The 16611-nt window shown below is 41.3% G+C and overlaps 1 protein-coding gene across 5 annotated transcripts in view; it reads left to right on the top strand.

The window, feature by feature from the left end:
• Positions 1–16611, top strand: part of LOC129857946 (regulator of G-protein signaling 7) — a 118619-nt gene that overhangs the window by 94533 nt on the left and 7475 nt on the right. For all 5 annotated transcript variants that reach the window (XM_055926664.1, XM_055926695.1, XM_055926684.1 and 2 more), the window contains exons 15-16: positions 13892–14078; positions 14262–14351. In XM_055926664.1, the coding sequence (XP_055782639.1) occupies positions 13892–14078; positions 14262–14351 (277 nt within the window). The remainder of the gene's footprint in view (positions 1–13891; positions 14079–14261; positions 14352–16611) is intronic.

Raw genomic sequence — 16611 nt, 5'->3', positions numbered from 1 at the left:
TAAACTTTCACGTTTCCTGTACTCCCTCTGCTGGTACTTCTCTGAACTGTTTTGCCCAGGGGTAATCTTTAGGTCCATCTGGTAATGTAACTAAGTGAGAGTTGATATTATCTAACTGAGTGAGAGTCAGAGGTGAAATTTTACACCTAATACGTCACATGAATTACCCTATAATTAGATAGATGTGATGTTATCACCAGCAAAAGACATAACTGAGTACTGAAAATGAATTAAAATTCAGTTGAAGTCGGAAGTTTACATACACTTAGGATGGAGTCATTAAAACTTGTTTTTCAACCACTCCACACATTTCTTGTAAACAAACTATAGTTTTGGCAAGCCGGTTAGGACATCTACGTTGTGCATGACGCAAGTAATTTTTCCAACAATTGTTTACAGACAGATTATTTCACATATAATTCACAGTATCACAATTCCAGTAGGTTAGAAGTTTACATGCGCTAAATTGAATGTGCTTTTAAACAGCTTGGAAAATTCCAGAAAATGATGTCATGGCTTTAGAAGCTTCTGATAGGCTAATTGACATCATTTGAGTCAATTGGAGGTGTTTAACTGTGGATGTATTTCAAGGCCTAACTTCAAACTCAGTGCCTCTTTGCTTGACATCATGGGAAAATCAAAAGATATCAGCTAAGACCTCAGAAACAAAATTGTAGACCTTCACATGTCTGGTTCATTCTGGGGAGCACTTTCCAAATGCCTGAAGGTACCACGTTAATCTGTACAAACAATAGTACGCAAGTATAAACACCATGGGACCACGCAGCCGTCATACCGCTCAGGAAGGAGACGTGTTCTGTCTCCTAGAGATGAACGTACTTTGGTGTGAAAAGTTCAAATCAATTCCAGAACAACAGCAAAGAACCTTGTCAAGATGCTGGAGGAAACAGGTACAAAAGTATAAATATCCACAGTAAAACAAGTCCTATATCAACATAACCTGAAAGGCTGCTCAGAAAAGAAGAAGCCACTGCTCCAAACCCCCATTAAAAAAAGCCAGACTACGGTTTGCAACTGCACATGGGGACAAAGATCATCCTTTTTGGGGAAATGTCCTCTGGTATGATGAAACAAAAATGGAACTGTTTGGCCATAATGACCATCGTTATGTTTGGAGGAAAAAGGGGGACGCTTGCAAGGCGAAGAACACCATCCCAACCATGAAGCATGTTGTGGGGTGCTTTGCTGCAGGAGGGACTGGTGCACTTCACAAAATACATGGAATCATGAGGCAGGAAAATTAAGTGGATATATTGAAGCAACATCTCAAGGCATCAGTCAGGAAGTTAAAGCATGATCGCAAAAGGGTCTTCCAAATGGACAATGACCCCAAGCATACTTCCAAAGTTGTGGCAAATTGGCTTAAGAACAACAAAATCAAGGTATTGGAGTGGCCATCACAAAGTCCTGACCTCAATCCTATAGAACATGTGTGGGCAGAACTGAAAAAGCATGTGCGAGCAAGGAGGACTACTAACCTGACTCAGTTACACCAGCTCTGTCAGGAGGAATGGGCCAAAATTCACCCAACTTATTGTGGGAAGCTTGTGGAAGGCTACCCGAAACATTTTACCCAAGTTAAACAATTTAAAGACAATGCTACCAAATACTAATTGAGTGTATGTAAACTTCTGACCCACTGGGAATGTGATCAAATAAATAAAAGCTTAAATAAATCATTCTCTCTACTATTATTCTGACATTTCATATTTTTAAAATAAAGTGGTGATCCTAACTGACCTAAGACAGGGAATTTTTACTAGGATTAAATGTCAGGAATTGTGAAAAACTGAGTTTAAATGTATTTGGCTAAGGTGTATGTAAACCTCCGACTTCAACTGTATATCAGTCAAATATTTCCAGAGAAAATCTCTAATAATATACAGAAATTCCTTTAAGAATCCATGGTGAGAAAACGGCTTTTCCTAGACTAGACATGCACAAGCATGCACACATGTAATATGTTGGTAGTCCTATATTAGCCTCAAGAGCAGTGGTGGGCGGTCAGGGCCTGCAAGGAATTCTCTGCTGGCCTAAACATCATCAGAATATATATATATTTCTTTTATATATTTTTTATATATATATTTTTTTAAAATATATTTTCCCACAAATATGTATTAAATTATTCCCCAAAGTAAGAGTTCTACTCTTCATTTCATAGCTTTCCTCTTGGTTGCACTGCTTCCAGCCCCAGGTTGAGATTTGGAGGGCTGGTCTTTATGTTAGATATTTTGTCCAATCATATTCAGCCATCATGTGTTGCCAGGGGTCTAAAATCTGCCCTCAGGCCTTCAGAATCAACAGTGCGGGCGCTTGTAGCTTATAGTGAATGGAAATGAAAATTTAGTGTCAACCAATCAGCTTTAGAGTTGGCTATTGTACGCCTGCTGGCTGGCTCCAGTGTTACACAGGAGCCAGCTAGCAGGCGTAGTGCACGTCTTTTGATTGGATTAAATTACATGTACAATTACATGTACAATATCAAACAAGATAATATAAATCATAAGACAGTTAAGTATATTCTTCTGTATATCAAATTATATATACATTAACTTAATTTCCTTTAGACTCAGACATTAGTTAGAATCTAAATATTGCACAATGTCCTCATTTGTAGGCAGGCGTAGTGCACGTCTTTTGATTGGATTACCAATATTGAGAGGCAGGTCCTATGGGCAGGTCTATGCAGATCTAGGAAACTGAATTTGATAAACAAATTAATTTGCGTACTACTAAGCTGTTTTTTCAACCCACAATGGCGGAAGGAGGAGAAGATATCGTTTTGGTCGAGGATATAATTATAACGCCATTCTCAAGACGAACTTTTCAAGAAAAGTTAGACATTGTAAGGAGAGGTCGCCCGACGCCACAAAGCCTGTCACAGGCGGGAAAGGGGTTCGTTCGCTCGCCACTTTCAAAGTTTCAACTACGAGCGCTGTCAATGGCTCACAGGCTCCGAGAAGCACTGCAAACTGTACTGCTGGGAATGCCTATTATTTGCAAGTGATCGATTTGGTGTTTGGAGCCACACTGGCTTTGCAAACTTGAGTTGTCTAACCAAGGCAGCAACGAGACACCAAAGTACGGCTGGGCACTTACAAGCAATGGTGCTTTTGAAAACTTTTGGGGACACCGGAGTGGATCTACAGCTCAAAGAACAAGCGCGCAGGGCAATGGAGCTGCACAATGGAAAGGTGAAGGGAAATATTGAAAAGACTCATTGATTGTGTCATGTTTTTGGGTAAACACTGTTTACCCCAAAATGTCAATTTGTCAATTTCAAGGTGACGCAACGCCTGGTTATACTGCGTTTCTGTCTAAATGTATAGTGTCTAGAGCCATGGCATCATAATGATGGTAATAAGAGGTGGATTAATTTGGGTGGGACTGTGTAGTACCTCACTGAAGGCCCAGGCCCCAGGCCCACGGCACGCCACTGCTCAAGAGTGATAGAGAAAGGCAAAATAGAGGAGTTAAAATGATAAACGCAAATAAACGCAACATGTTTAGCTGAAATAAAAGATCCCAGAAATGTTTCATACTGTCTGTCCATTGCTTGTGTTTCTTGGCCCAAGCAAGTGTCGTGACATTGTATTAGTTAATGTGACGACTGCTGCTCATCAAATGATTAGCGGTTTATAATTGCGTGATTAAATTAATCAGGCAAATATGAACTCATTAACCTGGGGCACCATGTGAAAATTAGTTTTAGAATATCGATCAGAATATCTATTATACAATAGTTGCTAATTTATCAATTTCCTCTACAGTCACATTCTGAACGTTGCATAATCCGGGAATCTGCACAAACCCGAGTCCCACCAATGAGTTCGTACCACACCAATTTTAGTTGATTATTTATTTACTAGAAAGCTAAAATGAAAATAAAAGATACACATACACAAAAACACAGTCTAGGCTATTGATTAGAACTTAGTACAACGGGCCAACACACTCTGGCACGTGTTACCCAAAATGGGGATTTAAAAGAGAGAGAAAACGAGAAAGTATGCGAGAGAAATATACATTTGGGTGCAATTGTCAGCTATGCTTATTTTAACCCTAACCTTGCCCCGAACTGCCGCTCTTATGGGTCAGAATATAATAATGTAAATACGTGTTGAAGATCTCCGCTGTGGGTCTCTGCGTGGACCGTTTCGTCTTCTCGGATGGCGCACTTCTCTGGTTGTCCTCACGATGTCAGTGTCCTTTTTGCTTAGTGGTCTGATTCCTCGCCCTTATTCTGAAAGGGTTCTTCTGAGGACAGCCAGCCCTGTAGCTCAGGGCTCACAGTGTAGGAATGAAAACAGTGTAGATACCACGATTCGATGGGGGTGGTATGGTTTGAATTCACCCGCTTAGACGCAGCTATTCATCCGTAGCATGGGTAGAAAGAGATTAGTTTGTCTTCAACCTCGTGTTGCGTTTTGGGTTCGTTGACTACTCAGACCTTTGCTGCAGCTTGGGTCACTTAGTGTGGTATGTTAATTCTTAACTCACATGTCTTATACCCTCGGGTCGGAAGTGGGCGTAACCGCCTTTGGGACAATTCTCTGGGCGTACCAAGTTAAGAGGCAAAGTCTAGATTTGACTCAAATCCAATTTTAGACAACTAACTTCACATTTCATCTTTACCAAAACATTCTCTTTGATTTAGGCATTTTCAACACAATGTACAATGTATAAACATCAAGCATATACTAGGGAAACTCTTGAAGTTTCAATGTTTTCGTAATAACGTCGTCCTTTAACCTTTAATACCAAAACAAAAATGACATACATTTTCATATTACATCTATCGTCATTACCACCATTGTGGCTGACGGAAACCATTGTTCCAAAGTCCATTTATTGAATGTTTAATGTTCTGAGGCCGGTTCTCCATAGTGAGAGGACAAAGGAATTTTGTCTGTTGCCTAAGATTTACAATGGCCGTGAGGGGTCATAAAACCCCTAGAGGGGTCATACCCCTAGATCTCTCCTCCTCTGTTGGGGGTGAGAGATAATCTGTAGGGTTGTGGTCTCCTGTAACCTGACCTGATCAGGACAGTCATGACACAAGTCCCTTCTTATTGGTGTCCTTTAGTAGTGGATTCTTTGCAGCAATTCGACCATGAAGGCCTGATTCACGCAGCCTCATCTGAACAGTTGATGTTGAAATACAGTTGAAGTCGAAAGTTTACATACACCTTAGCCAAATACATTTAAACTCAGTTTTTCACAATTCCTGACATTTAATCCTAGTAAAATTCCCTGTCTTAGGTCAGTTAGGATCACCACTTTGTTTTAAGAATGTGTCACGGCTCCTCCTCTGCAGTGCAGGGGGCGGTTCCTCCTGCAGGCAGAGGAGGGTCGTTAGTGATTGGAGCCACCTGGGCTCAGGGTATAAAGCTGTCACTAATCTCTCTTGCTCTCTCTCTCTCTGCTCCTCCAGGTATGCTCATGATTTGTTTGTTCCTTTTTAGTTTTGCATAGTTTTCACTCAGTCATGTTCACACACATATTCATGCACCCATGCACTTTACATACACCTTACATCATGATACTTCCACACCTCATTCCTTTTTCTTAGTTTAAGTTAATAGTTTGTTTAATAATAAAGAACACTTTAAATTGGCCTATACCTGTTGTTCGTGTCCTCTCATTTGTCACAGGCTATGAGCCGGCTTGTGACAAGTGGGGGACTCGTCCGGGATAGTAGTTAACTTGGGTTAGTTTAGTTCAGATTGACAATTTTTTTTGTTTGAGTGGATGTTTTGGTTGGGCCAATTTTGTTGAAGAGAGCGTTGAGAGCCATGTGTTCTTTTGGTTCAGTTAGCTTGGTAGCTAAGCAATTCACTTTGTGTTTTTCTGGGTTTTGTTCAGGTGGGAGTCCTCTCCTGTTCAGGCATATCAGCAAGTGTCAATAGGAGGCTTGTGGTGTTTTTGTTTTAGGTGGCAGTGAACGTGGGTAGAGCATCCTTTTCCCTTTTCCCCTACATCGGCTCGGGAGCACCTCCGTGGTTATGGGAGGGCTGCCAGTTTCTGGTTGTCTTTTCCACTCCACTGGTTTTGTGTGCATAAAACCCCACCACATGTGACTGCACGAAGACCAGGGCCAGTTAGTTAGTAGTTTTTGGAGGATAGTGGGGTGTGGCTCTTGTCCTTGAACCCAGATTGACAGCAGGTGAGTTGTGTTTTTTTGAGCATTTGTAATAGTTGTATTGGTTGAGGAAAATGTCTTCCATTTTGAGTAGTTTTGTTCAAGCTCCTTCAGAGGTAGCCTTAGAGTTGTGTACTAAGGAGCAGTTAATTGAAATTGCTGAACATTATCAGATTGAGATTGTTGATAAAAAAATTAAAGAGACTGTTAAAACTAGCTTAACTTCTTGAGAATACAGGGGGTGCTGTTTCGCATTAGCATAATTGCCTCTACAGACTAAACTGCCTCTTATTCAATTATTGCTGTTACTATATGCATATAACCATATAGCATTGGATAGAAAACAAGCTATGGTTTCTAAAACCGTTCCAATTGAGTCTCTGAGTCAAACACAGGTCATTTCACAGCACTTTCCCTGAGCCAGAAAAAGATTGCAAGATGTGTATGCTCGCTTCAAAGCTCTGCCTATATATGGTCACGCGACCTATGACCCGAATGACACTTCCTTCTTCCTCTGGGTGTCTGGAAGACGTCAGAGGAGAAATTTTTTGTTTATCTTGTACTGACGTGAAATAAGACCTATTTCTTTAGCGTGACCGACAACTTCCGGTTTCCTGAGATGCGCGTTTAGAGAAGCCATTGACTTTTGTTATGCTGACGTTACGGATGAAAACTATCTCCGTGTCGAAGTTTGTTTGATACATGTGACCATATCACCGTAATGTATGTTTTTTCAATATAGTTTAATCAGATTATTAGAATTTTTTCGGGAGTTTTGCCGTGTTCCGTTCTGTGAGTTTTTTAACTTTGGACAGAGCCGTGCTAGTCGACCAGTACCCAGGCTAAATGAAGAGGGAAAGTTGCCATTGTGAATGGATTGAACGACTCATCAGGACTAAGGACACCTTGATCAACATTCTGATGAAAGATCAGCAATAGTAAGACCCAATTTACGATGTTATTTCATATATCTGTCGTGCATGTGAACTGGTCGCGCGCGTCCAGCTGGTTTTGGCTGGCCTGGTTATGCTAATTAGCTAGTTATGCTAATTTCGCTATAAAACATTTAAAAAATCTGAAATATTGTTTGGATTCACCAGATGTTGGGCTTTCAATGTCTGTACGCTGTGTATTTTTTCTGAAATGTTTTAAGACAAGTAATTAGTTATATAACGTTGGTCTCTGTAATTGTTCTAGCTGCATCAGCACTATATCAGATTGCAGCTGCAATGTAGAACTGTGATTTATACCTGAAAAATGCACATTTAAAAAAAAAAAACTATGCTATACCATAAATATGTTATCAGACTGTCATCTTAAGAATTTTTTTGTTGGTTAGTGGCTATCAATATCTTAGTTTAGCCGAATTGGTGATAGCACCTGATGGAGTAAGAAACTGTTGGAGTAAGAAAATGGTGTCATTTTGCTAACGTGTTTAGCTAATAGATTTACATATTGTGTCTTCCCTGTAAAACATTTAAAAAATCTGAAATGGTGGTTTTATTCACAAGATCTGTGTCTTTCATTGGGTGTCTTGGACTTGTGATTTAATGATATTTAGATGCTACTATTTAATTGTGACGCTATGCTAGCGATGCTAATCAGTGTGGGGGGTGTGGGGGGTGCTCCCGGATCCGGGTTAGGTACTCTGTAGAGGTTAAAGCAGGGTCTTAGGGAAATGGGTGTTTTTGGCGGTCAGTCTGCTAGTAGTGAGGGTGCAAGTTTTCAGGCTAGCCCTTCATTAACTTTTGAGCAGCAGAGGGAACTGTTGCAAATGCAAAGGCAAATGCAATTAGAGCAAATGCAAATGCAATTAGAGATAGAGCAATTGAGAAAGACTACCAGTTTGATGTTTCACAGAATCTTCATTTGTTGCCTAAATTTGATGAGTCAGATCCAGACACATACTTTACTTTATTTGAGCGTATTGCGGAAGCTAGAGCTTGGTCAGATTTGGACATGACTACGTTGTTGCAATGTGTACTTACAGGTAAAGCACGTGAGGCTTTTGCAGCACTGAGTGTAGCTGACAGTAAAGTTTATGCTAAAGTTAAATCAGCAGTTCTGAAGGTCTACGAGCTTGTGCCAGAGGCATATCGTCAACGTTTTCGTTACAGGAAAAAGTTAGATTCACAAACCTATTCTGAGTTTGTTTGTGATTTGACTTCTGCATTTAATCGTTGGTGTACAGCTTCTGAAGTTAGTACTTTTGAGGGTCTGTCTAATTTGATTGTGTTAGAACAGTTCAAAAATTCTGTTCCTGACCAGGTTGCTACATACATGAATGAACGTAAAGTTAAGTCTCCAAGTGATGCAGCAATCCTTGCAGATGAGTACAGGCTAACACATAAAAGCCATTTTGAGTCAAACAGTGACATGTACCATAAAAATAACTTTACTCCTAGGAATAGGAGGTCACCTTTTTTTGGAGATTTTTTCAAAAGGCCTCAGCAGAAGTTTGGGTCTGGAGGACTTAAAGCACCGGTTAATGCTAATACCTGTCGCTACTGTTTAGTTGAAGGACATTGGAAGAAAAATTGTCCTCTGCTTAAATCAAAACAGTCAGTTCAAGTTAAACCTGTTGTGATGGCAAGTCCTGTTACAGCCTCTGACCACCAGGGTGAGCTGTTTCAGCCACTAGTTGAGTTTGATTCTCAGTTTTCCCGCTGTGATTTTTCAGCCTTTATTTCAGATGGTGTAGTGTCCCTGGTAGATGGCAACCAGAATGTTAAAATCAAGATCCTAAGAGACACTGGAGCTTTAGATTCTTTTATTCTGGAATCTGTTTTGCCGTTCTCTAAAGAGTCTGATACTGGCCGTTGTGTAATGGTATGTGGTATGGGTTTAGTTCCATTCTCTTGTCCTTTACATGAAGTTACCCTAAAATGTGGTCTGGTAGAGGGTGATGTAGATGTTGGGGTTAGACCTCAGTTGCCAGTAGAGGGAGTGCACATGATTTTGGGGAATGACTTGGCAGGTAGTAAGGTGTGGGCAGATGGCAAATTAAACATCTGTAAGAAGCAACCTTCAGTGTCCCCTGCAAGGGAATCTCCGGATCAGAACTGTGTGTCTCCTGAGGTATTTCCAGTTTGTGCGGTTACCCGCGCAGCCTCTCGTAAGGAGATTGAGAGTAAGCCAGAAAGTCTTGAGTTGCCAGTCAAACTCCAGACAGAACAGTTGACTAGTTCTAGAGATTCATTGATGGCTGAGCAAAAAGCCGATACTACTTTGGCTGATCTGTTTGATAAAGTGGTTCCTGATTCAGTGGTGAGGAATAGTGCTCAGTGTTATTTTCTTCTTGATGGGCTGTTGGTCAGGAAATGGGTTCCACACTATGATAAGGGTTTAGGAGAACCAGTCTTTCAAATAGTTGTACCTACTACTTTGCGAAATAAAGTGTTGCAAACTTCACATGGTGATGTGGCAGGTCATATGGGTGTTCGTAAAACGTATGATCGTATACTTCGTTATTTTTTCTGGCCACGTTTAAAGCGGGATGTATCTCAGTTTATTAAAACTTGTGATACGTGTCAGCGCACAAGCAAGCCAAATCAGGTTGTAAAGCCTGCACCGTTGTATCCAATACCAGCCGTAGGGCAACCTTTTGAGCATCTTATTATCGATTGTGTTGGGCCATTACCAAGGTCCAAGTCAGGTCATAGCTACTTATTAACTGTTATGTGTCAAGCAACCAGATATCCGGCAGCTTTTTCCTTGCGTACCATAACTTCAAAATCAGTAGTTAAAGCTTTAACTCAATTTATTTCAACATTTGGGATTCCAAAAACCATCCAGTCAGATCAGGGGTCTAACTTTACCTCTCATTTATTTGCTCAGGTTCTCAAACAGCTTAAAGTTAAACACAACAAGTCTACTGCGTTCCATGCCCAGAGCCAGGGAGCTTTGGAACGTTTTCATCAAACTTTAAAATCCTTGCTTCGTGCATATTGTACGGAACTGTCTGCCGACTGGGAGGAGGGGTTACCTTGGCTGTTACTAGCTGCTCATGAAGTAGTGCAGGAAAGCACAGGGTTTAGCCCAAATGACTTAGTGTTTGGCCATAAGGTGCGTGGGCCTTTAGCAGTGTTGCAGGATGGTTGTTTGCCTGAGGAACCACCTCGGAACCTTATTGACTATGTAAATGGCTTTAGGTTGAAGTTGTATAGGGCTGGTGAACTAGCGAAAGAAAAACTAAAATGTTCTCAACGGAAAATGAAACTGAAATATGACGGACAGGCTGAGCTGCGTGAGTTTAGTCCCGGTGATCGGGTACTTGCTCTTCTGCCTCTTGTAAGTTCACCTTTTCAGGCAAAATACTGTGGTCCTTTCACTGTGTTGCGTAAAGTGTCAGATTTGAACTATCTTATTGAAACCCCTAGTCATAGGAAGTCCTCTAAATTATGCCATGTGAACCTGTTAAAATGTTATCACTCCCGTGATCTAAGCAAAGTTGAAGGCACTCCAGCAGTGAGGTCAGTGTTGACTGCTGCCCCAGTCCCTGCATCTTGTGGCTTTAATTTGGTGGAGGGGGGAGAAGAGGAAGTTAAAGTTTCAGATGAGGTCTTACAAGGACGGTTGAAAAACTCCCAGACTTTGCAAAACCTTGGGGTTTTGGTAGATCATTTAGACTCTGAGAAACGTGATGAATTGGTAGCTCTTATTAGAAACTACCCTGTTTTGTTTTCTGACACTCCATCACAAACCCACTTAATTGAACATGATATAGACATCGGAGATGCTAAGCCTATCAAACAGAGATTTTATCGTGTGTCTGAGGAGAAGAGACTAAAACTGGAAACAGAGATGCAGTCTATGTTGGACACAGGTATTGATTTGGCAAAATGTGAGTTTGCCAAAGCTACAGTCACATACCTAGGCAAGGTTGTGGGTCAGGGATTTGTCTGTCCCGTGGAAGCCAAGGTTCAGGCTGTGAGGCAGTTCCCACAGCCCTCTACAAAGAAAGAACTGATGCGCTTCCTGGGAATGGCGGGGTACTACCGTGCTTTTTGTAAAAACTTTTCGGTAGTAGTGTCCCCACTGACCAATCTGTTGAAGGCCAAGGCTGAATTTATCTGGTCCACCCAGTGTCAAGAGGCATTTGATGCAGTTAAGACTCTTTTGTGTTTGGCACCTGTGTTGGCAGCACCAAATTTTGGGAAACCTTTCAAATTGCAGGTAGACGCCAGTCAAATCGGTGCTGGGGCTGTGCTTCTCCAGGAGAATGACAACAAGGTTGAGTGTCCAGTCAGTTTCTTCTCCCGAAAATTTAATAAGTATCAGAAAAACTATTCTGTAATTGAAAAGGAGGCTTTAGGTCTCATTTGGGCTTTACAGCACTTCGAGGTCTATGTTGGTTCTGGTTTGACCCCTTTAACTGTGTTCACTGACCACAACCCACTGGTTTTTCTGAGGTCCCTGCAAAACCCCAACCAGCGCCTGATGCGTTGGGCTTTGTTCTTGCAACCATTCAACCTTGATATTAGGCACATTAAGGGTAAGGATAATATCATTGCTGATGCTCTGTCCCGTGCTCCTTTAACCTAGCTTGTACCTTTTCTCTGTTGACCCCTACGGGCTGTCTGCGCCTCTTTCCTCTTAAATTGCTCCTCAGGTACCAAGGCTGCTGAGTTTGAGGGGCGGACAGTCGGCTGGGGGACACGGGGCTACTGCTAGGAGCCGGGATTGTTTTTTTTTGTTTATTTGTTTTTGGGGAAATTTGAATTATTTTGATTATGTTGGAGGAAGTTGGGTTGAGGGTGGGACCCTCATTTTAAGGAGGGGGGTGTCACGGCTCCTCTGCAGTGCAGGGGGCGGTTCCTCCTGCAGGCAGAGGAGGGTCGTTAGTGATTGGAGCCACCTGGGCTCAGGGTATAAAGCTGTCACTAATCTCTCTTGCTCTCTCTCTCTCTGCTCCTCCAGGTATGCTCATGATTTGTTTGTTCCTTTTTAGTTTTGCATAGTTTTCACTCAGTCATGTTCACACACATATTCATGCACCCATGCACTTTACATACACCTTACATCATGATACTTCCACACCTCATTCCTTTTTCTTAGTTTAAGTTAATAGTTTGTTTAATAATAAAGAACACTTTAAATTGGCCTATACCTGTTGTTCGTGTCCCCTCATTTTTTGTCACAGGCTATGAGCCGGCTTGTGACAAATGTGAAATGTCAGAATGATAGTAGAGAGAGGGATTGATTGATTTCAGCTTTTATTTCTTTCATCACATTCCCAGTGGGTCAGAAGTTTACATACACTCAATTAGTATTTGGTAGCATTGCCTTTAAATTTTTTAACTTGGGTCAAACGATTTGGGTAGCCTTCCACAAGCTTCCCACAATAAGTTGTGTGAATTTTGGCCCATTTCTCCTGACAGAGCTGGTGTAACTGAGTCAGGTTTATAGGCCTCCTTGCTCGCACACGCTTATTCAGTTCTGCCCACAAATTTTCTATAGGATTGAGGTCTGGGCTTTGTGATGGCCACTCCAATACCTTGACTTTGTTGTCCTTAAGCCATTTTGCCACAACTTTGGAAGTTTGCTTGGGGTCATTGTCCATTTGCAACTTCCTGACTGATGTCTTGAGATGTTACATCTACAGGTAAACCTCAAAATGACTGAAATTATGTCAATTAGCCTTTCAGAAGCTTCTAAAGCCATGAAATTATTTTCTGGAATTTTCCAAGCTGTTTAAAGACACAGTCAACATAGTGTATGTAAACTTCTGACCCACTGGTATTGTGATACAGTGAAATAATCTGTCTGTAATCAATTGTTGGAATTATTACTTGTGTCATGCACAAAGTAGATGTCCTAACCGACTTGTCAAAACTATAGTTTGTTTACAAGAAATGTGTGGAGTGGTTGAAGAACGAGTTGTAATGACTCCAACCTAAGTGAATGTATATTTCCGACTTCAACTGTATGTCTGTTACTTGAACTCTGTGAAATATTTATTTCGGCATCAATTTCTGAGGCTGGTAACTCTAACTTAACCTCTGCAGCAGAGGTACCTCTGGGCCGTTCTTTCCTGTGGCGGTCCTCATGAGAGCCAGTTTCATCATAATGCTTGATGGTTTTTGCAACTGCACTTGAAGAAACTTTCAAAGTTCTTGAAATTTTCCAGATTGACTGACTATGTCTGAAAGTAATGATGTGCTGTCGTTCCTCTTTGCCTATTTTTTATTTTACCGTTATTTTACCAGGTAAGTTGACTGAGAACACGTTCTCATTTCTAGCAACGACCTGGGGAATAGTTACAGGGGAGAGGAGGGGGATGAATGAGCCAATTGTAAACTGGGGATTTGAGCTGTTCTTGCCACAATATGGACTTAGTCTTTTACCAAATAGGGCTATCTTCTGTATACCACTCCTACCTTGTCATTAAACAACTGATTGGCTCAAACGCATTAACATGGAAAGAAATTCCACAAATGTACTTTTAACGAGACATACCTGTTAATTGAAATGCATTCCAGGTGACTACCTCATGATGCTGATGCTGAGAGAATGCCAAGAGTGTGCACAGCTGTCATCAAGTCATACTACATGATTTCATATGTGTAATTTCATAGTGTTGATGTCTTCACTATTATTCTACAATGTAGAAAATAGTCAAAATAAAGAAAAACCCTTGAATGAGTGTCCAAACTTCTGACTGTTACTGTATATAAATTATATATATATTTTTTTTTTACACACTCCCTGTGTTGTGTCTTGCAGGTTCTGGCTAGCGGTCCAGGAGGTGAAGAAGAGGCCAATCCGGGAGGTCCCGACCCGGGTTCAGGAGATCTGGCAGGAGTTCCTGGCCTCTGGAGCTCCCAGTGCCATCAACGTTGATTCTAAGAGCTACGACAAGACCACCCAGAATGTCAAGGACCCTGGACGCTATGCCTTTGAAGACGCACAGGTAACGCTATAATAATATGTCAGTGAACTTTACATAGGCAAGTTACAGACTTATGTATCAGCTGAATAAGCTACTATACTGTTCAGTACATTAATCAGAACAGAAAGTATTCTGGAACGTTGAATCGTATCAAGGGTTCTTACTACGTGACCTGTGGTTGAACCATTTCCTTGTGGTTGACAGGATCACATCTTCAAGCTGATGAAGAGTGACTCCTATAGCCGCTTCATCCGTTCCAGTGCCTATCAGGAGCTGTTACAGGCCAAGAAGAAGGTAAGGTCTTCAAAGCCTTAACCTGCCAGGCTGTCTGCCCTGCTCTTCTCTGCCTGGGGCCTGGAATAATGACATTGGTGCCTCCAGCAGTGAAGGAATTACTAGCAGCATTTGCACATGCCATGAAAATGCCTCATAAGCCTGTAAGGTTGGTTGTGGTGATGGGGAAATTCAAATTATAGTTCCTTCATGATTTGCAAAATATGGCTTATCAACATGGTCTCAGAGCCAAGCATATTATATGTAAAAAAAAATCTGTGCCACTCCATGTAGTATGATATGTTACTTTACTTTAGGTTACATTGTCCTACCAATGTAATAGCAGTCATACAATATTATACGAATTGTAGGAAGTATAGTATCCTATGTCTTGACCTGTTTAGTATGATATATTACTTTCGACTGCTTTAGTATTTTATATTACATTTGGCTGCCTTAGTATGATGTGCTACGTTAGGTTAGGGGTTAAGGTTCGAGTTAAGAGTTAAGTTAAAGGGTTAGTGTTAGTGGAAGGGTTAGCTAACACGCTAAGTAGTTTTAAATAACAAAAAGGTACTAAGTAGTTGCAAAGTTGCTAAAATTGTCCGTGATGAGATTTGAACACACAACCTTTAGGTTGCTAGTTGTTTGCATTATATGCCTACCCATCCACCCTGACCAACCACCCTCCTTTTGTTTTTCCTTAAGTAATCTACTGTCAACCCAAAGTAACAGATCATACCAATTTGAATATCCCAGATTAAGGTAGGCCAATGCAATTTTACCTAACGTAACGTAATATATCATACTAAAATGGAGTGGCATGGATTTCTGTAAAATAATATACGTTTTGCTCTGAGACCAGGCTGGGTTTATGGTTTGTGTTTTGTTAAGTATCATTGTATAATTCTCATCGTAAATACATCAGCATTTCCTTATATTCGCTATTATTTTTCAAAGGGACTCTCCTCACAGATTAGTTCGTTTCCTTCACTTTTCAGTTTCAGCTCTGTCTTTCTTTTCTGTCTTTCCCTTTATTTTTGTTTTTTTTCTCATATTTTTTTGGTTAAGTAGGGAGGCATTCAGGACCGTAGAACTTCATTTGAGAAATTCACTCAAAATGTGGTAAGAGGACATGGCTTTTTCTGGTCGACCAACGGGCCTGTTCAGATAAAGCTCCCTCCTTCCCTCCTTCACCTCTGGGCCCTGTCATGGACACTGACATATTGACGTTTCATGACCATCTTTTTCAGGACCTTGTCAATATTTACCTCTCCTTTCCATCCCTTTGTACTTTTATGTTGCAATTATGTCGCCAAGTTCGCCTAGATTCAATCAGGTCAAGCGTTAACCGGCAATAGCCAACACCCGCTTATCTGATGGTTTGGCAAATGCTCTTGATCATTGGCACCAGCCACACGTTCCATTCACGTTAGAAGTTCAGAGTGGGAAAGTGTAACCTAATTTAGAAATAATGATGCTCGGGTCACGTGATGCAGCGAAGCAAGGAAGAAGCGTGACCAAGAGCTCCCGAAAAATCTTTAACAAACTTATCCTAAAACTTTAACTTCACCCATACTGATTACCACACTGTAGCCAAGAGTGGTGATATGCCTACGAGACAAAAAAAGGCAAGGGAAGCACTGAAACAGACCAAGAAACGATGGAGAAAGAACCTATACCCAACCTATGGCCTCCTCGGAAACCCAAGATGGCATCATGACATCTCAGAAAGAAGCTAGGCTAGCTCACATCCTCAAAGTGATCAAAGAAGGCAATGACTCCCTTACAACACAATATAACTTGTAAACAACTGAGTTCAGTTGCTCCATCTCAGCACAGTTGGCTGAAATAAAAAACTCCATCTCAGGTTTGGCAACGTCCATCAGTACGCTAGGATCACGAATGGAAGAAGCTGAAGAGTGCATCAGCAATGCTGAGGACAGGCTAGACGGAATGGGGACGGAACTACAGAAACTGCGCAAAAACAACGAATACCTGATGAATAAGGTCGACCATTTGGAAAACTACAATAGGCGAAGCAACATTAGAATTATCGGCCTCCTTGAGGGCTGTGAGGGGACAGACCCCATTGATTTCTCCGCTGCCATTATTCCCACCCTACTGGGCAAAGAACAATTCGCTGATCCCTGGTTGTCGAATGGGCACACAGGTCACTCGCCCATCACCTAATCAGAAACCACGATCCCGCAGCCAAACACTTCAAGGAGAAAGGAGTGATGCTGCACAACAAGGAGGCAATTAAATTATTTCCAGACAT

The sequence above is a fragment of the Salvelinus fontinalis genome, chromosome 1, assembly GCF_029448725.1.
Source record: "Salvelinus fontinalis isolate EN_2023a chromosome 1, ASM2944872v1, whole genome shotgun sequence".
Taxonomy (NCBI): domain Eukaryota; kingdom Metazoa; phylum Chordata; class Actinopteri; order Salmoniformes; family Salmonidae; genus Salvelinus; species Salvelinus fontinalis.
Note: the sequence above shows the minus strand (reverse complement) of the source record. Positions and strands in the feature narration are given on the sequence as shown.